Source organism: Daldinia decipiens (assembly GCF_022478715.1).
Source record: "Daldinia decipiens strain CBS 113046 unplaced genomic scaffold F4813scaffold_2, whole genome shotgun sequence".
In the NCBI taxonomy this organism is placed as follows: Eukaryota; Fungi; Ascomycota; class Sordariomycetes; order Xylariales; family Hypoxylaceae; genus Daldinia; species Daldinia decipiens.
The window spans coordinates 144,211-169,909 of record NW_026054545.1 but is presented as its reverse complement, the minus strand read 5'-3'; the positions used below and the strand labels follow the sequence as shown (position 1 = coordinate 169,909).

The following is a 25,699-nucleotide window of genomic DNA, read 5'->3' as shown; positions in this document are numbered from 1 at the left end:
ATATCTAATCAATTCCTAATCGATTAGGAATTGATTAGATAAAGCGCGTTAAAAACTTAATATTAAGTGCTTAGCGCTATAATATAGGGAACTTAGTAGTTATAATGCGCTGTAATTACAGGGCATTTAGCCCTATTCTAATGATTAAAAACGCCAAAAACTTACCCTAAAGTCGTACAAAGCTCACCCCAAAGCGAACCCCGTCAAATGCAACCAATCAGAATGTTGGATTCAAGGTCCCAGCTTTCGCCAAATCGGGTTAGACTTTGGGTTGATAGTCAAGGATGACTTTAGGATGAGCTGTAGACTCGAAACAACTCTGGGGTAACATCGTAATAAGCACTAGGTATTAATGTTGAGCACTTCGTATCCTAGATACGCTAGGGTGGATTATACCTAATGCACATACATAAATAGTACATACCTAGATAAATACAGATTCCCAACCAAATGTATATGTCGCTTAAGATCTAGACACCTTGCAAATGACATGTAAGACAGGGCTTATGCAGGGGATATGCTCGTACATACCTAGCGCAATCCGTAGAACCTTTTCACATGTATTGTTCGAATGCACGTGCGTCAATGCCCCTTCTAAAGTCAGGAAGAATCGGCTTTAAGATTTACATCTAGGTACATAGGTACATAACAAAACGTACTTCAACTAACATCTGCCCACTATCTGACGACTTATCACATACAGCCCAAAATCCACCCGTAGCAATGATTCTAACCAAGTTACCCTTCGCCGTACATGTCCTCGTTGAGACGGCAGCGGCTCTGTCATTCATATTCAATCCAGAAAAACAACTGCCCGGATGCAACACGGCAGCAAAGCTCATCCTGCGCCAGTACGGTGGCTTGCTATTATCAACTAATCTCATATGTCTTATTGTTCTTTTCGAGCCTGGCTTCACTAACACGAGTCGCCTACTCGCACCCGCGTTGGGAACATATCACATCTGGCCATGCTATCGAGCTTATGTTCGTATTAGTCAAAATATAGAGGGAACAAACAAGGAAAAGCCGGTTCTAGGCGGACCTCTATTGCATTTAATAGTCCATTCGGCCTGTTTTGGGATGTTCATATGGACTTCTTGTGTTTCCTGAAAGACGCCCAGCGACAATTCGCTCCTCAAGATGCAGTCTCATAATTGCTGGCATAGCATTCTAAGATATCAATCTAGACTAGGCGGAACATTCCACATGCATATTCGCGGCGAGCCACTCATGATCAGTGCAAACACCACTTGAGTCTACAGACCAAGTCTCACCTTCAACCAGCGATGCCCAATGACGAAGAACCTCGGCATGTTTAGTATCTCAAGACAGGCCCAGGCAAACCTCATCTTCAGAGTGCCCCAATCAACGTGCCTAGCGCGTCAACTCAAATGCCTCTGTTGCATATGTAGCGGCGAATGATTCCAGCGTAAAAGTGCTCATCCCGGGCGCCATGAATGAGAATCCAGGCCATTACACTCTAGTAAGGAATTCAGCAGCGAAAGAGCTAATGTTAAATGGAGTCAACGACTCGGAACTCAAAGGCTCAAGTCAGTGAGGAGTTCCCAGTTCCAGAGGATATGCATAGCTCAATACTGGAAAGAGGGAAAGAGGTCGGTTCCAGGCCGTAAGAGCCTCTTCAACATCGTTCTGCGTCCAGGGTCTAATAGCCATAGCCATAGAATCCTGTCTGGTGTCCCAATAAAACCTACCCGTTTCCCCAAGTGGCTTCTGAAGTAACACTTCCAACGGCAACCATGGGTGGGCGGGTAGAAAATTCAGAAAATCACATTCATGCCATACGGCTTTATATATCACCATATCAAGAAAAATACCACCGTCCATAGGCGCGTCACTGCTATTCTACCCATAAAGCAGGATGAAAGACGGCTCATCCTCGAAAGGTTCGCTCCAGAAAATCGACGGATCTGACTGGTATATATACGGCGTCAACACATCCACAACACGTGCGGGGGAGATGAGTATTGTATCAGGTAGTGCGAGAAGCTGGTAAAGGGGCAACGTTCTGGGGAGAACGACAGATTCAGCGAGTCCATTTCATGGAAACGGGAGATGAATGGTCTTAAGGATTGAATGTAAAAAATATTGAGATACAGAATATTTAGCAAAAGTTCTCCGCTGCGTTTTTGAAGAATCCACCAACTAAAACCCATTGTACGCCGGAACCAACAAAATCATCGTCAACACTCCAGCAACTTTCAACACGATAGCCTTTCCAGATGTTTATCTAGGTACCTACCTAGGCACAGCATTATCCGTCCCAATTAATGAATTCGTCTATTTCATTATCTCCGATATCATCCTCCATATCATCAAGCATTCGTAGCTCTCCATCGTCTTGTAGATTCGGCCAGTCTTGGATTAAATCGGCTGTCGGGAAATGGCCCTGCTTGCGTGCCATTTCCATTGCTTTCTCGAGCTGCGAGTGGTCTTTACCGTACGACGCCGCGCCCGCCTTTAAGAGTATATGTACTGTATCCGTCCTCCCATTAAAGGCAGCTCCTTCGAGAGCTGTTATCCCGTTCATCATAGCCGCCGGAGCATCGACTTTGGCTTTGTGACTGAGCAAATAGCAGACTATACGGTTATAGCCACCGATTGCAGCCAGTTGGAGGGCAGTCGCGCCGCCATTGACGGCCGGCGGTGCATTAATGTCGGCGCCAAAGTTATGCAGCAACTCTACCATCTCAAAGCATCCAATCTGAGCCGCCTGCTGCAACGGCGTACGTTTTATAGGGCTGGTCATGGTTGGATTGATAATAGCACCATTCCGCATGAATAATTCCACCATCTGAATGTTTCTTGTACAAATAGCTACAAGGAAAGCTGTGATTGCTGAGATTCTAGTAAGCCTACGCATTGAATAGGATACCGACTTCGCGACTATACCGTTAGGGTCGCACCTAGCATTCAAGAATAGCTCTACCAAAGACAAGCTCCCAGTTTGGCTTAAACCAATCGCTTCGCCAAACGGGCTCAAAGCCTCCTGATGAGTGTCAAATATCCTAGTATAACATACTCCGTGAGCGAGGAATTTATTTGGATCAACTCCATGATCCAATAAGTATTTTACTTCAATCTCGTCACGACTCCGAATAGCACTACAAAACGCACACGACATTGACTGCCGTCCTTCCCCGTGAAATGTATCGTTAGCTTTTAAGAGTAATTCGAACATTGGTCTGTATTCCGATTGAACTCTTCGAATGACCCTACATGATACATGGGGATCTGCGCCGTAGGAAATGAGTAGCCTAACCATATCGAGGTTCCGACATAGAATGGCCTTCTCAAGGCTATATGAGTTGAACACATCTAAATGTTCCTCGAATAGCAATGATGTTAGCCATATATCATTTGCTTCTATGGCAATATTGATATCGCCATATCGTCCCGACTCTAGCAAAGTCCGAACTATCGTCTCTTTACCTAGTGAAGCCGCAAACACCACTGGACATCGATATTTAGTATCGCAAAATAGCAGTGATGTATTCTCAATAGGAGGATAGAGAGACTTCGAGTTGGAAGGGGTGTTGAGCATATAGTGAGTAGCTGCTACCCTATGATAATCTTATAATACCGCAGAAAATGGGTCGTAGTCAAACCCAAGAATTAATTGCACAAGACTTTCATTACCTCCTCGAATAGCCTCAGAGAGCGCATCCTGAAAGACCTGGTCACCTATTGGTAGGCCAAGCTGCGTTATGTGACCAAGTACCATTCTTGCGGCCTCGTAATCTCCAATCCTTGATACTTCCATGAGAGCGTGATAGAGAAATTTGAAGGTCGTGAATGGAATATTCAGTTTTTTCAATTCCTTGATCAGCTCTATGATAAGCCCTGTGTCAATCTTATCGACTGCCGCTATCCATCGGGTACACATCTCATCGAGGTGTCGTGGTGACTCTTGGTATGCCAAGACATCACTATTTGAACGCAGCTTATTCTGAACCGCCATCTTTCCTGGAGTTTTGAGAGTCTGTATGCATTCTGTGGGGGAGGCTCCAGATATATCTTCGGTAAATTCGTATGAATATATATCCCCCCGGATAAGACAACGCAGAATGGTCTTGTCCGGAATCGCACCGTAGTCTAATAATGTCTCAGCTAATTCCCAACGCGTCTCGAAGGATCTTGCCTGGATTCTTGCCTGGATGACTGTCATGAATATATCCTTGTGCGTGAGATCTATGCCATTGCGATGTAAAATGTGCAAAAGACGCACTTGGATATCATCATCGATACACCCGATAGCATGCCTTAGTTGACGAACTAGTCCATTTCCTATTAATAGTAGATTCTTGGAGACGATTTGACAGGCAATATCATCTTGCCTCAGTCTGAGGAGTTCGCCAACCGTCGCCAAATCGACGAAACTTCCCGCTCTGAGTAGCATCTGGATAACCTCAACATCAACTCCGAATTCGTAGTCCCTCCTAAGCACACATTCTAATGCACCATGCGAATTGCACCGAAACTGTTGGGGATAAACATCGCACTGAAGGCAATGGTATGTCTTGTTTACATCTGCACCATTGTCTAGTAGAGCCTTAATAACGTTTTTATGATTTAACATTGAGGCTCTTTCAATGAGTGTGTATTTATCTGTCTCGAAGAAGCAAATCTGTTGATTGACATTAATTGCCAAAGACTTGTTCGAAAGTATGGCTGTTGCAGTTGCCGAATCTCCTGTTTCGATAGCCCCTTTAAGAAGACTCTGTGCGATAGAACGAGCAGAATAGCGGCTGGAATGTCTTGACGGAGAAAGAATCAGTGAGTAGAGATCCGTACTAGTGGTTTCCCTAAGGATCTGCAAGATTTGTTCAACGGGAAAGGAGCTAAGCCCGGAGAAGTTGTTCCCGGCGGAGTGTAGGATTTGGCGGTATAATGGTGGACCAAGGATAGTTGTCTGGTGAATTGTACAAGGGATGATACAATTCAAGGTATTCAGAGCTGTGGTGTTTGTGGTGAAAAATATCTCGCCCCTGGAACTATAGTATTGGGAGATATCCTCGATGCTCTTCTGTCGTAAAATCAGGGCGTTTGCGGGGGTTTTTTGTTGGTCTGTGAGAAGTTGGGCATTGGCCATTACGTTGGGAGCAAGATCAGAAGTCGACATTCTATCGCAGATAGACCTTTCGAATTGGAAAAATGGAAGATCATGAGTGAATGAGAAAGTGCAGTCCTCCATTGGCGTCCGGACAACGAATTGTGCTGGAAGTTTTTGATGGTTTCCTATTCATCTCTGATAAGCATCAAGATCCATATGCCCAACAAGTATATTCAACTCACCAATAAGTTCTAATCGTCGGAGAGTGTTTGGAGTACTTTTCGCGACTCTCTTCTTTACTTCCCCCTTATCTAGCAGTTTGCCCCATTCGAAGACATTGCTTTCTTTTCCATTACTCTTTCTCTGATGTATCAAAATTGAAAGCATCTCCGTATCTTCGACCTTGCTGTTCTTGATCCATTTCGGACCCCATTTCTTGAACTGGGTGCGATACTGGCTTTCGCTTTTCATGGTCAATTTCATGCTTCCAATTTAAGACTTGTCACTTACGTAGCTTCGAAGTTCCTCTGGATCATCTCCGTCCTTACATCCTTTAATGATTTATTGAGGGTAAGATAGAGGTACTTGATATCTGGCTTTGTAGCAGCCTATTGAGCCTCTGTGATCTTGGAGGACATTGTAGTTCGGCGAGCGAGACTGAGAAAAACAGGCCGAGGCAAAATATGAAGTAGCTGTCAATGATGGATAATGTTATCAGACATTGCCTCGTGTGAGGTATATATAGACATCCGAGCTACGGTAAGATGGCAATTAGAAAACATAAGGCTCCCTCAGCCTGCAGATAAATCGCCTCTTGATTGGTTCATAGCATTTTGCTGCCAAGAGGTCAGGACTTTGTAGCATTTTGCGATGGGAAAATGGTAGCCACTGCTATCAGGTCTATGCAAGACACGTATGGTGAGGTGATATTTGTGTAACACTTCTATGCAAGACTACATGTAAACAGGTGAAGATATCAAGGCAGTCATTGGCTGATATCTAAATATCAATCTGACTTGGTGGTACTTAACATTTTGATGAGAACCCTCAGCCACCATTAACCAGGAAGTACGTTATTTGCGCCCCAAGTGCTTGCGTTGTCAAAATATTAAGTCTAGATGCTAAAGGGGATAGCTATGACGACAGGGATCATTTCTACTACATCTCTATTACCTTTCAACCGGGAAGGTATGTAATTGGACATGTAAATTTTGATGACTATGTATCGGGTTTTCTCCCATTTTGCATCTTGCCAATAAACTTCATACAGAAGACACTTAGTGAAGAGGCTTTTCATCATAAATGATGGAGACCAGCACTTTATTTCCCTTATGCTTCACTTGAACAAAGATAATTCAACAGCCAGCCCATTTGTTGCCTCGAACTCCTGCTATTCTATTACACTCTCGTTGTGCGGCTAACCTCATGGCTCTTCCTATTGCAACCATTGTGGCTATTGTTAGCATGTCGTTATCATTCTTAATCACGGCCATGACTGCCTGGGAATGTTATCGCCATCAGGCTCAGAGGCATCGTGAATCAGGTGAGTCTACGATTCAATAAAACATAACCACCTCTATATTAGGTCCAGCAGCGTGTAATAACACCAAAAACCTTCAGGGCGTTCTCTCGAGGATGGACTTGAGATGCGAAGCGATAATCCTAGTGGTACAAGCGATGAATACCACCATTAGTTTCTCGTACCGAAGTAAGTGTTCAGTTCAAATTCAAGATCGACAAATACTAATATGCATAAAGACATGTAAGGCTACATGCTCTTGTTATAGGTTGCCATAAGAGACCCTACTCAACACCTAGACTATAATTACGTGTTATATGATGAATATATCCCTACATATAGGTACATATTTGAGTTGTTGATATCTGCAACTGAAACTTGTATACCTAATGTATATACTTGTAGCCAGAACATGTGTCACTTGACCCTTTAAGGGTTCAGAATTTAAGATAGATACTGAATAGCAATAGTAGCAACTATCTCATCATGATATATTAATATATTCTGCCGCTATCAATTGGCTCCATTAGAGCGACTCTCCCTTTCCTTCAACGCTTCGCGCACCTTAGGTAACACGTAACGTCCGTAGTCAATGGCATCGTTTAGATTATCATAACCACGGATAGAAATCAACTCAGCCCCTAAATCAACGTAGTCAAGAAGCGAGTCAACTATCGTCTGTACCGAACCCACAAGCGCTGTCGATGCGCCGCGCGCGTTAGTAGCCGTCACAGTCGGATACCATAGCGCACGGTCCTGCACCTCGCCGCGCTTCGCGATGTCAAGGAGCCGCTGCGAACCAACGTTCTGCGGCGGAGGAGCACCGGCGGGCACCCGGCTCTTGCCATCAGCCCGGTTGTCGGTTAGGGCGTCGAGTATGCGATGCGCCTTGGCCCACGCTAGCTCTTCCGTCTCGGCGACGATGGGCCGGAACGTAACCCAAATGCGCGGCCGGTCAGTGCGTCCCGCCTTCTCGGCCTCAGCATAGATGCGGTCGATCTGCTCCTTGGTTTCCTTAAGAGGTTCTCCCCAGAGACCGAAAATATCAGCCAGACTTCCGCCGATGCGGTACGCCTCGTTTGACGACCCGCCGACTGAAATAGGGATACTGGTTCCGTTCACGGGGCGCACTTGGTTGCTGAACCCCTTAAACTGATAATACTTGCCGTCCCAGTCAAAGGGATCAGCGGACTGCCATGCGCGCTTCAGGATCTTGATGTACTCTTCAAGTCGAGCATAGCGCTCTTCCTTGTTCAGGAAGTCACCCTCTGCTGCCTGGTCAACATCACTGCCACCGGCGATGAAGTGCACTACGGCTCGGCCTCGGCTGAGCTGATCTAGAGTGGCTAGCGCCTTGGCCGCTACCGTGGGGTATAATGTGTTTGGGCGAAGCGCAATGATAACTTTTAGATTTTTAGTCGCAGCGGCGATAGTAGCGCCGATGGTGAAAGGGTCAAAGTACGACGAGTGGTACGGCACAAGAGTATAGTTGAATTCATAATCATCCAGGTTCCGGGCATACCGCTTTAGGAAGTCCGGGTCAATAGCCGGGTTCGGGAGCGGGTTGAGCTCCGTGGATGGGTTCGGGAACGTCAAACTGATGAATTCTGTAGGCATCTTGATTATCACGTCCGGAGATTCCAGTATTCTAAATATCAGATAAGATCTAAGAAAATACGTACAGGTATGGTGTTTTATACGGACACACCGGTATGGTAACCCCGATGGCGACAACTACTCCAGAATCACGCAATAGCCCTTGGGCCGGTGCCGGCCGGGTATACTCCTCATCTCAACCCCGACTTTATATATAGCGGACATAAAGAAGTTAGTATCGGCCGGTTTTTGATTTATAATCGTATGGCCAGACCGAATGGATTTAGTTAGGGGCACATGTTTGAGAGCAGGCTAGCCACATTGTGTTAATGTCACATCCTATAATATTGATATCGTTTAATAGTTATTACTAGAGAAAAATTACACACTTCTAATCAGTTAATTGTGTAACACACGGTCGACGGTTCTATGTTCTACTTTAGTTAATGTGATAAAAGTTCTTATAGGGGAGGTTAGAGGAATCAGCTCAAGCAAAAGCTCCTATGACAACCTAGGGTGTAAATATAAAATAAGGAGAGAACACACTATTATTGAACCCGAATACAACTAGTATGTGGTTCTAGTTTTGGCAGCCAGAGCATAAAGGGGCAACAACTAAAAGGTCATAGTCGAGTATAATATACCTAAACGCACTAACAGTTGACGAAAACCTACACCATCACAATCAATTCTTACGTAGGTCCTACAACTGCGGTATCGGGAGGGGAAATGGTGAAGATTGCGTACCATCGGAAGGATCTTAGGAACGAATCGAGAAGCAAGTATAGCGCGAGAATGCTATCAGTGTGGTTGATAGGGATGGGATATAGATACCTTGTATGAATGCAAATCAGGGGCTTTCCAGGGCTTCCCCCTCGTCGCTACCTAACGTGCGATGAAATTGTTGCGATTCCATGCCCAAATCATGATGATAACTGTCAAGGATCTATTCAGGGAATCTATATATCGAGTGTCATAGCTTACCAACTTCATCTGCCTCGGTCTATTCCCTACCTCAGCTCAAAACCTCGCTCCTCTAGCACCTCGCGGAAGATGTCCCTTCCGTGCAACGACTCTACCGTTGCTATGCGATGCGCCGACCGATAAGTCCACGCCGGCGCATCGCCGCGCCCCTGCTTCGCATTAAAGTCGGCCAGCGCCTCATCATACGCCGCCAGGTTCGCCGCCTTTTCCTCCTGCTGCTGTTGCTGCTGCACCCCACCGCCGCCGGCCTGTTCCCACGTCTCCCGATGCATCACCTCACCCTGCGCCAGCCGCGGCTTGACCGACGCCGGTGGCGCTCCCGGGTCCGGCCGCCCGACCGCCAACCCGAATAGCGCGACTACGCGCGGCGGCAAGGAAAGCAGGGAAGCCAGCTCCCTCGACCGGTTGCGCGCCGCGCCTACGTAGCACGCGCCCAGCCCGAGCGACTCGGCGGCCACGCACGCGTTCTGCGCGGCAAGCGATGCGTCGATCGTGGCCATGGTGTACATCTCGAGGAACTCGAGACCGGTCCCGGGAGTGCCGTGCTGTGCGCACGTGGCGGTTAGGCGCGCGAGGTCCGCGCAGAAGACGAGGAACAGCGGCGCGGCGCGGATGAACGCTTGGTCGCCGCATAGTGTGGCGGCTTGGGATTTGAGGGAGGGCGTGGTGATGGCGACGGCGCTCCAGGGTTGCAGGTTGGATGATGTGGCGGCGCTTTGGGCCGCGGCCGTAAGGAGCTCGAGGGTGCCTGGGGCTAGGGGGTCCGGGAGGAAATTGCGGACGGATTTGTGCTGCAGGAGAGTTTCTAGGGTTGAGTTGGCGGCGGTGGGGGCCGTAGGAGGAGCAGCGCTGCCGCTGCTGGTGGTGCCGTACCGAGCTTCGAGCAGGGAGGAGAGGTTCGCCATTTTGTGATTTGTTATTCCTCTATACTCGTTTTAGTTCCTAGGTTATGTACCTAGATTTATAACCTCCAAGAGCCCCTTTTCTCTTTTCATCGTAGTCAAACATAAGAGACAATCAGTGTAGACATAGGTGGGAGATAGGCGTGATCCGGCGGCTGTATGGCGTGCTAGCGAATCGGGATTTTATAATACGCCGTTTATCGGCTCGGCGTCAAACATATGGAGATGTATACATACCATGGATATAATGTAACTATAGGGAAATGTAACTAGATGATACAAATTTTCTAAGTTGGTTAAGGGAGGCAACCTAATAACTAACCAAGATATCGAATGACTCTATTCAGAACATATATATCCATCTCTAACAAACAGATGCATTATCTAATACTTGGCATTGCTGAATCACTTGTTTTCATTAGTTTTGTTCATCTGGCGCTCTTCACTCTTTATTTCTGCCATTATCTGCTGTACGATCGTTTGAACTTCTGTACCATTAAGAGCTTCACTCGCGCCTTTCTTCATAGAGCCCCATCGAATCCCCAAAGCCCCCACGGCAGACGCGCAACTCAAAGCTAGCGAAATGTAAAGTGTCAGTATGAGAGAGCGGCTGTAAGCCACAATTGCTGCCCCCTGGCTCTCTGCAGGTAGCGTAGATATTAAGTCACCGACACCTGAGTTTAGGAGCAAGGTGTCCAAATCGGGAACTATGGACTGAAGATGAGAGCGCAGCTCGCCTTATAGGATACTCTGTGCCACAGCCACAAAGATCGACGAACTGAGATTTTGGACCAGTGTGATAAACGTCACACCCACAGGTACGTCAGCACTTGGCAGCACGGTTTGGACTACATAGCTGGGCTGCCGCAGCAACACTAGCCCGTCAGTTACACACTGCCGTCGTTTTCGATTCCAAAACTTGTCGAAACGCGAAGGCATCCCAGATGCACATGGTCCCAGGTTGGGAGAATAGGAACCCCAAAGACTTCCGCAGCGCCACAAGAAATGACATCGTGGCCAGTTATTCCGCTAATATCCAGTTCGTCGACGTCGAAGTGACCAAAGTCGAAAAGGAGAGCGACTCCCACTTCAGGGTCTGGGACGGCCAGGGGAAGGAGTGGAACGTTCGTAAAGTGATACTTGCCGTCGGATCGTCCGATACCTATCCAGACATCGAAGGTTATGCACAGCTATGGGCCAAGCGAATGTGAGCAAGGTTTTCTCCCCGTTGGATATCGACTGTTTGCTGATAGCAGACCTCTTAGCTTTCACTGCCTATTTTGTCATGGTTATGAAGATCGCGGTGCATCATAATCCGGCGTGCTCGCCGTTTCTCCCATCTCGATTGCCGCTATGGCTGTCCATATGGCAGAAAACGCGGCTCAGCATAGTGACAGCGTCACCCTGTATACACATGGCAACGATGAAATGGCAGCTCAGCTCAGCCCCATCGCCAATTCCAAGTTCAAAGTGGAGCCTCGCCAAATCAGACGTCTCCGAGAGAACGCCCAAGCCAATTCAGTTATTGTAGAATTCGTGGACGGGTCCAGCAAAGAGGAGAAGTTCTTGGTTCACAACCCTCAAACCAGTGTTCAGGGCCCCTTCGTCAGCCAGCTTGGGATCACCCTTACGCCCATGGGTGATATCCAGGCAGACGCACCAGTGCACTAGTCTAGCGTTCGTGGTGTTTTCGCCGCCGGTGATTGCATTACGCCATATAAGGTGATACCAGGCGCCATCTCGAGCGGTTGTAACGCAGCGGTGGCAGCTAGCACTCAGTTGCAGGCCGAGAAGTACGATCAGCCACCCATGTTCTGAATCAACAATCAAGTGACAAGGCCTGCTGTATAGCCAATATAGTCCCGATTATACAAGGACATATCTGGGTCCTCTTATAACAGTGCCCAGGATCGTGCATGAAATTCAAAATACAACTTTCCTTAAAAGATTAAGTACATAAACGGACTGGAATAATTATAACGTATATGAGTAGCAAATTATATATTGCTACTAGCATCTTCACCATTCCTTACTCCTCATCTCCCAATCTTATATGATACATACCTGTCCACCATTGCACGATTTTAGCAACAGGACTACAACGTGTGCATTCAGCTGGAGCACATTTGCCTCCTCCCTCTATTCCCAGAAAGGGAAATCTTTAGTACCCGTAGTAGCGACCTACGCAATTTACACGCATACATAAATCTAGTCGGTGCCGAATAGATTAACTCAATCGTTGTGCAGTAGTGAGAAGACATACTAGGGCCGACCCGAATCCTCGCGGGTATGCAAATGAATTTTGAGTAGAAATACGCGAGTACAAAGTTGTATTGTACGCAATATCTTGCAGGAAGCATACCGAAAGCATATTATTCTTCCTTTTCAAAGATGGAATTTACAAGAGTTTTATTACTGTCAGTCCTATGGTCAACCGTATCAGCCCTGTTAGGTGACCTAGATTCCCTAATTTCATATAATTAGCGGTGAATAACGCGATCCCACGATCTCCCAACGATCAGAACATCATCAATGTGGCCTCATATCAAGGCCCTAATAACACGTAACTATCAGTTGTGTGACATGTCCAGCATTTTGATAACCTCGTCATCCACGGCGTTTTCTTTGGCAAAATACCATGGCGTGAAGCCATGGACGTCTCGGGCCCCAATATCTGATCCATACTCGAGAAGCATGCAGACGATTGTCGTGTTGCCTGAAGCCGCGGCCCAGTGTAAAGCGGTCTGTTGGTCTTTGTTTCGTGCATTGGAGTTTGCTCCAGATTTAAGTAGCAGGCTGACTACCTGCTCGTGCCGTTGAGCCTCTCCGCCGTTCATAGGATAGGAGCCAGGGAGAAGTCCAGCCGGCCCATTCGAGCCGTCTGTATCTCTTTGAATTGCACGGGCAGCTACGGCACGGTTTCCACTACACGCCGCCCAGTGTAAGGCTGTCCAGCCGTTTTGACATTGGCGAGCTATGTCGACCCGTGCGTCGGAGAGTAGGAGCTTGGCAACGGAGAGGTGTCCCCGACTGCATGCCCAATGCAGCGCTGTTCTTCCGTCGAGGGTTGTTTCGTCTGGATGAACCACAGAGAGCAGTTCTTCGACCACTCTCGTGTGACCATGCTTGGCAGCCCATTGGAGTGGAGTCATGCCGCTCTCCGTCCTAAGATTTGCTTTTATTCCCGACTGGAGAAGATGGTGAACAACATCCACGAAGCCTCCTCTGGTGGCCCAGTGTAGAGCAGTCCTTCCCCTGGAATCCGCTCCGTGTGGTTGGAGGCCGTTTTGGATGAGAACATTCATGATCGGCAGTGCGCCAAGCCGAGCGCAAAGTTGGATGGCAGTGTTGGGGCTTGAGGACATGGGTGTACCATTTTCGTCGTCCAGGATAATCGATGCCATGGTCACCGTGGAGTTGTTCTTAAAGACAGCTAGGACGATGTTATTAAGGCCTTCGCTGTATTCGTCCCTCGCGTGTCCTCCCCAGTGCTGTGCCGCATATTTTAAAAACGGATACGACGAGACTAAATCCACAATACCCCTTTCTGGGGATAATAGACGCAGGTATGTGAGACATGCCTTGGTGATATCCAATCGTGCTGTCGGAAACCAAGTCTCGCTGGTTCTCATGAAATATTCGTGGAGCGACTGATGCACAAAACGAAAAGTATCGTGCTCAGCGTTGATCACAACCAGGCCGGCACATACGTCCAAGACGACCTTTCGGGGCACTACATCCTCATATAGGGGGATATCTTCATGAGGCTCTATGGAGAGCGCATGTATTAATTCCCCCGTGGAGAGTTGACGCTTGGAGTGATATATCCAGGATAGAGTCCTCATGGCAATGGATCTCCTATCAGGGGGCTCGAGTTCAATTCTGTCCATTGACTCCTTGTACAGAGCATCGAGCCCCATGGGTAGTTCACAAATTGCCTTCTTAATTTCGGACAAGCGTGAAGCATGGATGAGACGATTGCACTGCAGCGCAGATATGAGGAACCTGTGCTCGATGTAAGTGATTTCAACTTATTTGTGTTTTTCTGGAGGAAGGGCCATACATAGGTGACGACTGGTCTGTTACTCGCTGCACAATCTCTTGCCGTAAGGTTCTTGGTACGAAATCTGATAGCTCGCCGCCCGTGTTTACCATGTATTCCACGAAGGTTCTGATATCCGAGGGGTTAGTCTTTATCTCAAGCTGGGAATAGGAGTTAAAGGCACGAGAAATTTCTCTGATATGCGGCCGGCTTGATATTAGTACCCGAGCCGAGGCATCGGCAATCTTTCTCAGGACTTGTAAGACCTGCTTTTTCTGGGAGTGGCATTCATCAAGGGCGTCTATGATAACAAAATAGTCGGGTTGTTTCGAGTAGATATGCCTGACTAAGGTGGTGATGTCGTCTAGCTTGAGCTTCTTGCGGCCGCTATCTAAGCTTTGGTAAGTATTCTTGAGGGCTGCAGGTATGGTAGGCTCCGTCTCAACAAGTTGTCGTAGGATCGCTGCGGCGATTTCGGTGGCGATGCTCTTATGACCAGAAGTACGATAGTCGCAGTAAAAGTAAGACACTTTGCTTCCAATCTTGCCCAGATGGTCAACAATCAATGCCCTATAAAGAGTCAGCTTGGTGCAACTATAGACTGACACGAGCATCGACATACATGAGTTGAGTTTTGCCGACACCCGCTAGTTACGAGTCAGCTTTATCCAGGATGAGAAACCGTATAGCACTCACGGGCACCATAACACCATAGAACTTGCGAGTTGTTGCTCATCCAGTCTTGGAATTCACTTGTATCGAATATCCACTGTCCTGTGTTAGGATGATGTGTTGAGGTAAGGTCCGCATGTCTTCGCCGCCAATCATCCGTGGATATCCAGTCCAGAATCAGCTGCTTTTCACGAGCTAGTCAGTAAAACGAATGAGTTGTTAGATAGTCAAATCGTGAAACCTCGGGAATTATGGTTCTCTAACCTTGTTCAGCTGCTTCAGTCTTCTTCTTCAGCTCCCTGATTTCGCTCAAGGTTGATAGCTGGAGCCGTCTGGTATATTCTCGTTAATAAAGACAGCGAAGGCGGGGAATGCGATCCTTACAGTCCCGTTATAAGTGCCATTGCTTGGACTCGCTCTTTGCAGAGACCGAGACGACTAGCCCAGTGAAGGGTCTCGTCCTCACTGAACGGCCAGAGGAGCTTCCTGGCCATAAATGAAGCCTTCCAAAGCTGTGCATCTCGAAGTTTGTGATCTAGATCCTCCAACTCAGCACGAATAAGCACGAGTTCTGCAGACAAAGAAACGTGTGCGGAAGTAATATAGCTTGGTGTAAAGGATTGGACCAGCAATGAATCTTGGATCTCCGAAAGCAGCGCTTTAAGAGACACGAGCTCCGCAAGGTACAGACTTAGATTGTTGGGCAGACTTGATACTCTCGAGATATAGTCCTGAGTGAGTTGAGCCACTTGTATAGTTAGGCTGAGAGCTCCCACAATAGCAGACGCCACATCGGTTGCATCGGCCATCTCATATACTTAATTGATGACTTAGATCACGCGGTTTCTATAGCAGTTATGTCGTTATGCGAACCATGGCAGGAATAATAACCTAAGAACGATCATATATACAAGGTAGATATTTAAATACCAAGTAGTAATTTCTAGATAGACTGAAGACAACTCCGGGCTTGAGCACTGGAGCTCAACAATCTGTCACGGATAGGTGGGAGCTGAAGTTCTTCAATCGAAGTTAGGTGCGAGTAAACCCTAAGCCAGGCCGTGTCGGTCAGGTTGAATCATACTACATCTCTCCTTACTGCATCTACCTGAGTAGAGTTCTAAGAGGAGCGAACACGTGGTCGAGTTAGAAACAATTGTAGGGCTACATTGTCAGATCTGGAATTTCCTCATCGCCATGCGCCTGTCAGCATCCCCGCCGCCAATGAAACAGCTGTTGTGAGGTAGCAATATAGTGGCCTAAATTAAGCCCCCAATCCCCCCGGACGCCAGAACGCCACCTCCATATTCCATTTTCGGTGAAGCCCGTTTAAGCAACTTCATAGTGGAAGAAAGAGGCGAAGTGCATTGAGTAGAGCCTTGCTAGCAATGTACTGATTTGGATATCTGGTAGATATTCTAAGATACTAGTAGCCTTTAAAGGGCTATATGAGATGACTCATGCTGCTACTTTCCAATTAACACGGACATAACTTTCCTCCTCGTCTCTATACAACTGCTTCACTTCTCCTGTGACTATTCATTTTTGTTCGAGAGTCTAATTGTTCGAGAGTCTAAGGTCAATCCTTCGCAAGTTCAAGGAGCCATGGGTACTAACCAGTCAACCCTTACCGTCCAACAGGCACGGGATCAAGAGACAGAGGATAAGGGTCGCGGAGCCATGGGTGGTGACCTATCCACGCCGGCTGCTTCTAAAAGGGCAATAGAAGATAAGGGTGCCTGGACTATCACGCCGCAGCAGATAGGGCTGAAAATTCTAGTTGAACCCGACGATTGCGATGTTGAGTAAGTGTTAAGAGTCTGTTAAGATCGACGAGACAACTGACCGATACGTTTATAGCATCGTAGCCATTCATGGGGTGGGCGCCAAGCCTCAATACACTTGGGAAGACAGAGGGAGCAAAGTCAATTGGCTCACTAACCCAACAATGCTACCTGCAGCACTCCCTAAAGCACGCATTATGACCTACAATTATGCATCGCATTGGTTCGGCGAACATGCCATCAAGCAGTCGCTCAGTGGTGTAGCTATCAAGCTGCTACGTTCCCTTGTTGATAAAAGGGAGGATTGCATGAGTCGTCCAGTTCTTCTCATAGGGCATTGTTTTGGAGGCCTTGTTGTTCAGGAGGTGAGAGAAGCTGATATCTTGCTGCACAATCTAACACCTAATAATCATTCATAGGCCTACAATACAGCCGCACTGCATCATCAAGACCATCCTGGAATTGCGGATTCCATTGTAGGAATGATCTTCCTGGGTACTCCTCACCACGGCGTCCCAGACAGCTCTGCACTCGGGACCCAGGGCCAGATATATAAGGCCATTATCGAGGCTAAGGTGCAGGTCCAATACGGGCTCATGGGAACCATCGCCCAGGATAACGATATCCTCGTGAATACAGTGCACAATTTCACTCGAATTGTTGAACTCCGACGGGACAACGCGCCAAAATTATGCTGCTTCTACGAGCAGAAAGGGAGTCATATTGGGCGCGTTATAGGTCTTGATAACCACCCATTGGTGAGTAATATTTCATCGTTCATCGAATCTATCTGTTTGGACTATTTCCTAACTCTGGGCCCAGGAATTCGTCGTAGGGGAGATGTCTGGCACGTTGGACGGGCACGGGAAGGAGCCCTTACCCCTAGATCATTTCCAGATGAACAAATTCCAAGGTTCCGACGACGATAACTACAGGTCAGTCCTTAGGGAGATTTTGAAGATGATTAAGTCGAGAAAGATCCCGCAAGATTGAGGGGAGACCACCGCGACAGGCTTCAAACCCGGGCTCCGGCTGTTGGGTGCAGGTGAAAGATATGTACATAACGAGCCCAAGTCGCGGGATCTACGATCTATGTAGTTTTAAATGTACGATATCTTGATCAGGCATATGAGCGTTCCGAATATTGATATATAGAAGATGATGTGCCGAGAAAACTAGTTGTTGGAGAGTTGAGGAAAGGTTGCTTTTCACTGTACGAAGGTTGGGGCCAAAAGTTTCGCACATCTATAAAGCTTGGCAAAGCCACGTGCGAATAAAAAAAGACTGCACGGTTTTATTTAAACTATAATGGCTAGTATTGCTATAAATATAGTGGTAAGCCACCCGAATACAGTGGATAGGCCACTATCCAACTTTTAGCTTAACGTGTGGCTAATACAGTATCGATAATTCAAAAAACATACAAAATACCCAACCTTCGTACTGTGGGAGGGATTACATAATTACTAACTGGCTATACTGAAAATTAGTGGGCGAAGCCCATTAATTATAAACCTTTCTTAATATAACATTTATTCCACTTTAATAGTACTTTTAATATTTACTCACTTTCCCTTTTCCCGCCGCCTTTCATCCTGTTATATTTACAAACCTAGCGGTTTTAAACGTAAAATTGAGGACGATCTCCAATGATCCAATAGACCAATAGACTTCATGTAGAACCTTGGGTTAGGTACTTTGTGTGTGTGTGTGTGTGTGTGAAGATGAAATTTGTATTGGGCCTCAAAGGTAGTATCTTATCCAGAACATATCTTCTTTCCTCGCTATTCTGTTCGTCTCATTATTCTGAAACTGGTATTCCTAACCTGTTTCCGAATCTTACGTTCTGGGCAAGATAAATGCCTACCTCCTAGGTACATACCTACCTAACCAACTCGAGAAGTAATAGTGCTGTTACATTGTGCGAGGTAACATAGCTTGCATCTGAGGCTTAGGTGCCTTTTATTTAGTGATCTGCGAGGTTGCTGACATGCTTTGCCAGCTCTCCTTGGCAAAAAAGAAAAAAAAAATCATCCTTCGAGACTCTAAGCTCACAAGGAGAAAGGCTGCAGCCTGCATGGCGTTGCATTGCGATGGTTACACATAGAGTATCATTTTTGAGGTTCTTCTAGTTGAAAGTGCAATAAACCAAAAGATCAAATGCCGCCATACGCCCCCGCGCCTGATGAAAAGGGGTTTCCAATGTGCATAATGCATGGTCATCTCACAGCCCTGCCTGGAGCGCATATTTACTATTATGGGATGGATGCATGAATATGACTCGGTATAGAGTTGATTAGGGGATAATATTAGTGCAAGTCTGGCGGGGAGTGTTCAAAGTTCAAAGCAGCCAGTAATTATAAATGTGAGGCCATCGCAGTTATTTGCCTTAGATACGTATAACATACCTGATACGTAGGTATACATCGTTCGTGTACATCATTCTCTCACTATTTTGCTAAACGCTTTCTTGCTCTATCTCAAATCACTTTTGAACTTTTTTAGTAGAGATTACTACCTTTACAGCTAAATATGGCCCCGAAGAGAGCATACAAAAGAGCCGGCAATAGACCGACGAAAGGTCAGAAGCCTAAGAGCTTGCTGCCCCTATTTTGTGTCTCGCTCATGCTGTGGATTATTATTGCGGTTATCAGTAGTAAGAAACCCTCGACCTCATTAAGTTTAGTCATAGCCTAGGTAGCTAACCTGGTCATAGTCTACATTGCTGCGGGTTGCCTTTACGGTAACTCGTTGTACATCGTTCAAGTTCACAGCAATGACACGACTCCTGTACAGGTTCAACTAGGATATTTTGGTGAGTTTTCTGCTGTGCTACAGGGCCTTCTTACAACTCAGTCGCTAATATCGGTTTATCGTAAAGGTACCTGCGTCTCTACCAATACCAATGCCGACGATGTCCATTCCAACACCACCAAAACCGCCTGCGTCCAACATCTTAAATACGACGACGATGAGCCCCTAGTATCACAGTTCGCGGAAGAGATGAGAGAGGAAAATGACAACACCGGAGTCCCCGCCATCGAAGAATCGCTCAGCAAGATCCTCCCCGTAGCAGAGCAGTTGCGGCGCAAGGTCTTCCCAGCTGGTGTGCCCATCAGCTTCATCATCATCTACCTTCTCAGCATCGTCTCTTTCTGGATTCTGCTCGCATCCTCGAACCACAGCAAGACATACAAAGCCGTCTTTGCCGTTACCGCGCTGCTGAATTCCTACGGCCTCACCATTGGCTTCATTGTGGCTACTACAACGTGGCAAGCATGCAGGGCGCTGATCTTTCCCGCCCAGGATAACACCGGCACGATTCAAGAAGGCGTGTTTGTCACACAGAATACCCTGCTACAGAAGCTGCAATGGGTAGTTGTCGGCGTGTCTGTTGTCCTCCAGCTATGCATCGCAGGCCTGTTCGTGCAGCGTCGTGCCTCCGGTGGCGAAGCTTCCCTCAAGCCATCGATCAACATCAAGAACTACAAGCTCTGCTGCTGATCGGCGATTCGTGAACACCAACTTCGGCGATTGATGGACCGGCTTTCATTTGTTATTCCCATATCTCTGGTACCCGCCTGCTTGAATTCCAACAAACTAAAGAGGCTGGAATCCGGATATGCCTTGAAAAGTGCCCTCTTGCAACCCTCTTCGTGGCTTATTTAAACTTAGGTACCTAAGGTAGTTATGTATTTACTTTTAGATTAAATTCGATTGTTGTAAATATAAAGCTGTGTGACGAACTTATACTTAAATACGTTAAAATACAATGCTAGTTAAGTTTTGATTTTAAGTAAATAGCAACAATATAAGTCAAAGGTAGTGAGGGGATAAAATGATGTTGATTAGGTTAAGTTAATATTAATGAGCTTAGTTATTTTCAGTATAGCTGGCAATTACGTAATCCCACGCCATATTAGTAAATAATAATTAAATAATCGTTAAAAAAGCTGTTAGATTATCCACTTGACTAAAAGGTACCTAACTTGTAATGTCATAAAATGTTATTACTTATTATATGCGATAAAAGCTTAATGTCTTTTTTTAAGTATGTGTTAAATATTAAATATTAGGGTTAAATTAATAGCTGTAAACCGAATAACTACCTAAAATATACAAAAAGACCTTCCCTTTTTATACTCATGTTATCTTCAATATATTCTAGGTGAATCATTGAATTGTGGATTTTATATCTGATCTACTAATTCACTTTTTGACTTTCGTGGTTAACTAAATGGTTCGACTTCAGGTTTTTCCTTGGGCAATGCTAGGCACTGAGGGTGATTCCATCTCCATTATAAGAAAGCGTGTTCGACGGTTTTCCCCCTGATCAAAAGTTAGCTACCTGGCGCCGGCGCTAACCAGGTAGAATAATGCTATAGGCAGGAAGTAGAGGATCTCTCATGTCAGGCGAAACTCTAGCTCTGTCTCTCCCTATAAGAAGGAGGTACTCTAGACGTCTTAACAGCGCCATTGATGCGCTCGTTCTAGCTACCTAGCTATAGCACTAATAGACGTAAACGCTACTACTATTACTACTTCTTGACCTTCACCACGTGAGCTTCTTATCGGGGTAGGAGGTCTGTAACAGGCTGCGTTTGCCGACATTTAGTTGCTTTTAGACGACGAGATATATTTAGCCGCTGATTTAGTAACAAACAACGCTTCGTTAACATTCTGAATTGCCAAGGCAATGGGGTGTTAATTCCTGTAGGATGGTTTTGTCAGATTTGGCATGCCCATCTAAAGATAGTAGCTATATTGCACTTTCAGGCAAGGCATCATCGATGGCGCATGAGTATACGAAACTGTATTCAACTTGGTATAGACGAATAAGGGCCGAGAAATCTTCCCCGCCTGCAATGCGGTCACATACATACATACTGCACTTTTGGGGGTAAGACAGAATCAATAGCGCATGCATAACGCATGCACATGACGGAAACGGTAGTAAACCCGAAGGATGAGATTCGCGATGTGACTGTTATCAGGAATTTATATCACATATCAAATGTCAGGCTGACACTGTCAGCCTGCATCTACATATGTTCCACAAAGAGATGCAAAGTTGTCTCGCCAAGACAGGGGAAGTGAGGCTATAAGGCTGTAAATTCGACAGTTACCTTATTAATGCAGTCACCATGCATAGCCTCTTCATATTTCATAGCTACGTGGCAGTTCTAAACATGTAAAGCTTGCATACCTATCCTATGAGTGGCGACGAGGGATGGGGATGGGGGAATATGGGGGAATATGGGGGAACAGTTGGGGGTACAGTACTTCGAAAGTATGTACCTCCTATTCTCTTCTTCAATAAGCCGCATCTTCTGGAAACAAACTCCATATGAGGGTAGGATATCGGTTTACATGCCATAAAATCATGTCGAGTCGACCGTAAATCAATGCCAGTCTCTTCAAGCTCGCTGGTTTTTTCTTCTCTTTTTTTCGTTTTTTCTTTTTCTTTTTACCTCAGTAGCATGGTCATGACTTATAACTTGACTGCGAATCAACATCGACGAATTCCACAATGAGTACCAAACCAGCCAACCCAGTCCTGGCCGTGACGGCTCCCAGGCCAAAGAAGATCCAGCCACGAGATATAGGTCTTAAGATCCTTGTAACGCCTGCCGAAGGCGAAGATACCGACGTCGAGTGCGTATAGCTACCTATCATGTAACTAACCATTTTAAACTTCTAATGACAGCGTGGGTTGTAGTATCGTTGCGGTCCATGGCATCGGTATACACCCGAAAGATGCCTGGGTACACACCGGGACCAAAAAGCATTGGCTAAAGGATCCAGCTATGCTTCCAACTAAAGTCCCCAACGCTCGTATCATGGCCTACAACTACGAATCGTACTGGTTCGGAGATGATGCTATCAGGCAATCCGTCCCAGCAGTTGCCTCTAAACTCTTGAAAGCCCTCTGCGACGCGAGAACGCATTGCCCTCACCGGCCCATCATTTTTGTTGGCCACTGTTTTGGTGGGCTGGTTATTCAGCAGGTATGCACTGCCTAGATCAACCGCTTTTCACGCATCTGGGTTGAAGTTGTTTACTAACCTTATGGTCCTTACCAGGTATATACAGCGGCGACATTCCATCACGAGGACTATCCTGGTATAGCCGATTCAGTGACCGGGATCGTCTTCCTGGGAACTCCTCATCATGGCGTTCGCAATGAATCCGAGCTCCAAACGCAAGGTCAAATATACGACCTCATCGTTATATCAACCACCCAAATTCAAGATAATGCCCTAAAAACAATGGCCCAGGATAATGATATGCTTGTGTCCATAGTCCATGATTTCACAAGGAAGGTCAGCGCGAATGAGAATGGGCCAAAGCTTTATTGCTTCTACGAGTCAAAGGCGAGCAAGGTCGGCTCTATTACATGTATGGTTTCTGGCGCACCGCCTGTAAGATCACGCGTTTCCTTAAGACCGATCTTCGCATGGCTCTAACGAGTGTTCTAGGAATTCGTCGTGAGCGAGTCTTCAGCGACACTCACAGGCATCTTGAAAGAGAGCCTCAGCTTAGACCACTCCGGCATGAACAAGTTCGAAGATAGCAGCGACGACAACTATAAATCAGTTTCCAGAGAGATCAGAATAATGGCAGAAGGTTCTAAGGAGACGATGAAGAAGCGGAATCTGAGTAAGAAGAAAAGTTCACCCGGTAATGATGCATCTCTCGGACGTGGTCACTAATACAAAGTTTTTCACAGGAGCAATGTCCATAGAATCTGCATTATCAGGTCCTAAGCCTCGTATGCCGTCCCTACCGGCACCTATTGCGAAGGAGACACATTTCGCGCCTCGGGGGAAGATCTTGGAAACAATCGAGGAGAGGTTTAGGTCTACGATAAATGTAGTTCTGCTGGGCGGCTCAGGGAATGGGTAAGAGAACTCCCAGTTCACCCGACGAGAAACGTTAAGGGCTAACCAATATGGCACTGGATAGAAAGACTCATGTTGCGGTGGAATATGCTCACAAGTACTTTGAAGAGCATCCCGGCTGTCATGTCCATTGGGTAAATGCCGCCAGCGCCGCCCAGTTTCAACATTCGTACAAATGTATTGCCGAAACTCTTCGCCTCGCAAAGGAGACGATGACAGATGCTGAAATTGTGGAAGAAGTCCACAACGCCTTGAAAAAGGACGTGAGCGGCCATTGGCTCATGATATTGGACGGCTTAGACGATGAGTGCCTTCTGAATCCCACAGGATCATCCGGCCTCGGAAAGTCCCCCTTGGGCTTAGTTCCTAGCAGCAACTACGCTAGGGTTCTGATCACCACTCGATCGAACCTACTGGCCAAGAAAATGGTGAAGAACAAAGGCCAATACATCGTCGATATCTCCCGACTCAATGACGATGACGCCTCATATGTCCTTCTCGGAAAACGTACGACGGACGAAGCTAGGCGTAAGGATAGTATCGAGGTTTCCAAGACTCTCGGGGGGTCAGCTGGTACGCTGGTCCTGGCCTACCTATACCGCAAGATCCGAGAAAAGGAAGATGGCACCGGCTGGAAGGCTTATAAGAGTAAACTTCGGGCCTTGTCGTCGGATGGAGTAGGATCGAGCTTGATGTGCTCCTGGCGGCTACTTTTCGATATGATACAGGAGCGGCACCCAGAGGATGCTCGTCTGTTGCTGCTCATGGGTACCCTCAATGTGCAAAGCGTTCCTAGTGTATTTTTCGAGAGGTCGGAACTTTTCAAGCAGATTCCACGGCTAGTTGATTACGGCATGGTCGAGCCATCTACCAACCAGGTGCATTTCACTGTGACACCTATCATTAGACAGTGCATCCAGACATGGCTCGACCAAAGCGGAGAAAAGGCGTCGGTGCAGGTGCAAACTTTATCGGTTTTGTATGAAAAGTTTGTCGACGCGAAGTCGAGCATCTTCGAGGCTCTCCTACCCTCCACATTCGCCGCGCTAGAATTCCAGCCTGCCGAAGCACAAGGCAAGCTCTACCTAGCGACGTTACTATTGAGGGTTGCCGAATACCTCATGGAGCGAGAGAGGCCCGACTATGCGCTTGAGTATCTTGAACGAGGTTTCTCCCTTTCGGGTGACTTGAAAAACAAGGGGGGTGGACTCTTCGAGCAGACAAAGGCGGCAATCGACAAAGCCAGGGGCCAGATAAAATCATCCAAGTCGAAACGACCGAAGGGAGGGTCAAGTGATCACGACGCTGCTGCTGCTGCTGCTGCTGCGAGAAAGGAATTACAAGAACTGGAAAAGAGGGTTGGAAAAGATCATCCGGATGCGCTCCGTGCGGCAAACGATTTCGCCTCCTCTAGACTAGCGAACGGGGAGAGCCGTGACTCGGAGGAGATGGTGGCTATTTACAAGCGCGCGCTAGACTGGTCCGTGAAAACATACGGAGAGGACAGCATAGACTCGGCCCGTCATCTCTACAACCTCGCGCTCGCGCACGATGACCGGCATGAATACGAGAAGGCGGCAGCGCTATATCACCAGGCATCCCAAGTCAGCGAGCGCCACCTGGGTCCGGGCAACCCGGAGCTCCTGAAAGTGCTCACGAACCTGGCCCTGATATACTGCAAGCAGGGGAACCTGGAGACGGCGCAGCAGGCGTTCGAGGTGGTGCTCACGGGCCAGCGGAACGCGCTGGGGCTCGACCATCCGGAGACGCTCATGACGCGGCAGAACGTGGCGCTGATGCTGGAGGGGATGGGCCGCGTGGAGGAGGCGGGCACCGAGATACAGAACGTGCTCGACGCCCAGGTCCGGCTACTCGGGGGCGACGACCCGGCCACGCTCCAGACGGCCTGCCGGCTGGCTGCGAACTACAAACTCCAGGGCCTGCTCGGCGACGCCGAGAAGCTGCTCCGAGCCACGCGCAAGGTGCAGGAGAAGGTGCTGGGCAAGACACATCGCGATACCGTCATGACAAGCCGGATGCTAGAGGAGTTAAGAGAAGAAACGAAGGGCACGAGGCGACGGTCTACCCCCGCTGCCCTTAGTGCCCCCCCTGCCGTGCTGGCAGTGTAGAACGGAACATATATGAAGGAGCTTGGGGATAAAACGGAGGGAATTGCGTTGCGTTGCTTTGCTTTACACTTGTATTTTACACCTACACCTTGGCTCTA

At 47.2% G+C, this 25,699-nt stretch overlaps 10 protein-coding genes across 10 annotated transcripts; 5 read left to right on the top strand and 5 right to left on the bottom strand.

Annotated features, from left to right (window-relative positions):
- Positions 1-2,058: 2,058 nt before the first annotated feature.
- Positions 2,059-3,098, bottom strand: F4813DRAFT_96023 (ankyrin repeat-containing domain protein). The gene is made up of 2 exons (XM_049249081.1): positions 2,925-3,098; positions 2,059-2,856 (listed from the first exon to the last, which is right to left on the bottom strand). The coding sequence occupies exons 1-2, from the start codon at positions 2,929-2,931 to the stop codon at positions 2,273-2,275; spliced, it is 591 nt and encodes a 196-aa protein (XP_049103976.1). The 5' UTR covers positions 2,932-3,098; the 3' UTR covers positions 2,059-2,272.
- A 463-nt stretch (positions 3,099-3,561) lies between these two features.
- On the bottom strand, positions 3,562-5,811 carry F4813DRAFT_96001 (uncharacterized protein). Its single transcript, XM_049249080.1, has 3 exons — positions 5,582-5,811; positions 5,314-5,534; positions 3,562-5,256 (listed from the first exon to the last, which is right to left on the bottom strand). Exons 1-3 carry the CDS (start codon positions 5,605-5,607, stop codon positions 3,593-3,595), a joined length of 1,911 nt encoding a protein of 636 aa, XP_049103975.1. The 5' UTR covers positions 5,608-5,811; the 3' UTR covers positions 3,562-3,592.
- Positions 5,812-6,994: 1,183 nt separating this feature from the next.
- F4813DRAFT_95976 (bacterial luciferase-like protein) lies at positions 6,995-8,292 on the bottom strand. Its single transcript, XM_049249079.1, has one exon. It carries the CDS (start codon positions 8,205-8,207, stop codon positions 7,104-7,106), a length of 1,104 nt encoding a protein of 367 aa, XP_049103974.1. The 5' UTR covers positions 8,208-8,292; the 3' UTR covers positions 6,995-7,103.
- A 904-nt stretch (positions 8,293-9,196) lies between these two features.
- Positions 9,197-10,075, bottom strand: F4813DRAFT_384724 (nitroreductase; the record flags this gene model as incomplete). Its single annotated transcript, XM_049246137.1, has 1 exon — positions 9,197-10,075. One exon carries the CDS (start codon positions 10,073-10,075, stop codon positions 9,197-9,199), a length of 879 nt encoding a protein of 292 aa, XP_049103973.1.
- Positions 10,076-10,330: 255 nt separating this feature from the next.
- F4813DRAFT_343185 (uncharacterized protein) lies at positions 10,331-12,035 on the top strand. Its single transcript, XM_049241503.1, has 2 exons — positions 10,331-11,279; positions 11,338-12,035. The coding sequence occupies exons 1-2, from the start codon at positions 11,017-11,019 to the stop codon at positions 11,384-11,386; spliced, it is 312 nt and encodes a 103-aa protein (XP_049103971.1). The 5' UTR covers positions 10,331-11,016; the 3' UTR covers positions 11,387-12,035.
- Positions 11,426-11,890, top strand: F4813DRAFT_384722 (uncharacterized protein; the record flags this gene model as incomplete). Its single annotated transcript, XM_049246136.1, has 2 exons — positions 11,426-11,734; positions 11,795-11,890. The coding sequence occupies 2 exons, from the start codon at positions 11,426-11,428 to the stop codon at positions 11,888-11,890; spliced, it is 405 nt and encodes a 134-aa protein (XP_049103972.1).
- Positions 12,036-14,352: 2,317 nt separating the features above from the next.
- On the bottom strand, positions 14,353-15,975 carry F4813DRAFT_95934 (uncharacterized protein). Its single transcript, XM_049249078.1, has 6 exons — positions 15,171-15,975; positions 15,051-15,118; positions 14,811-14,981; positions 14,737-14,761; positions 14,561-14,684; positions 14,353-14,505 (listed from the first exon to the last, which is right to left on the bottom strand). The coding sequence occupies exons 1-6, from the start codon at positions 15,593-15,595 to the stop codon at positions 14,479-14,481; spliced, it is 840 nt and encodes a 279-aa protein (XP_049103970.1). The 5' UTR covers positions 15,596-15,975; the 3' UTR covers positions 14,353-14,478.
- A 25-nt stretch (positions 15,976-16,000) lies between these two features.
- F4813DRAFT_343179 (uncharacterized protein) lies at positions 16,001-18,290 on the top strand. Its single transcript, XM_049241502.1, has 4 exons — positions 16,001-16,591; positions 16,647-16,935; positions 16,990-17,328; positions 17,393-18,290. Exons 1-4 carry the CDS (start codon positions 16,392-16,394, stop codon positions 17,561-17,563), a joined length of 999 nt encoding a protein of 332 aa, XP_049103969.1. The 5' UTR covers positions 16,001-16,391; the 3' UTR covers positions 17,564-18,290.
- A 318-nt stretch (positions 18,291-18,608) lies between these two features.
- Positions 18,609-20,484, top strand: F4813DRAFT_343176 (uncharacterized protein). Its single transcript, XM_049241501.1, has 3 exons — positions 18,609-19,226; positions 19,287-19,385; positions 19,452-20,484. The coding sequence occupies exons 1-3, from the start codon at positions 19,103-19,105 to the stop codon at positions 20,072-20,074; spliced, it is 846 nt and encodes a 281-aa protein (XP_049103968.1). The 5' UTR covers positions 18,609-19,102; the 3' UTR covers positions 20,075-20,484.
- Positions 20,485-21,827: 1,343 nt separating this feature from the next.
- Positions 21,828-25,601, top strand: F4813DRAFT_396685 (uncharacterized protein; the record flags this gene model as incomplete). Its single annotated transcript, XM_049247853.1, has 6 exons — positions 21,828-22,225; positions 22,290-22,578; positions 22,654-22,992; positions 23,050-23,230; positions 23,301-23,472; positions 23,537-25,601. Exons 1-6 carry the CDS (start codon positions 22,101-22,103, stop codon positions 25,599-25,601), a joined length of 3,171 nt encoding a protein of 1,056 aa, XP_049103967.1. The 5' UTR covers positions 21,828-22,100.
- Between the last annotated feature and the right edge of the window lie 98 nt (positions 25,602-25,699).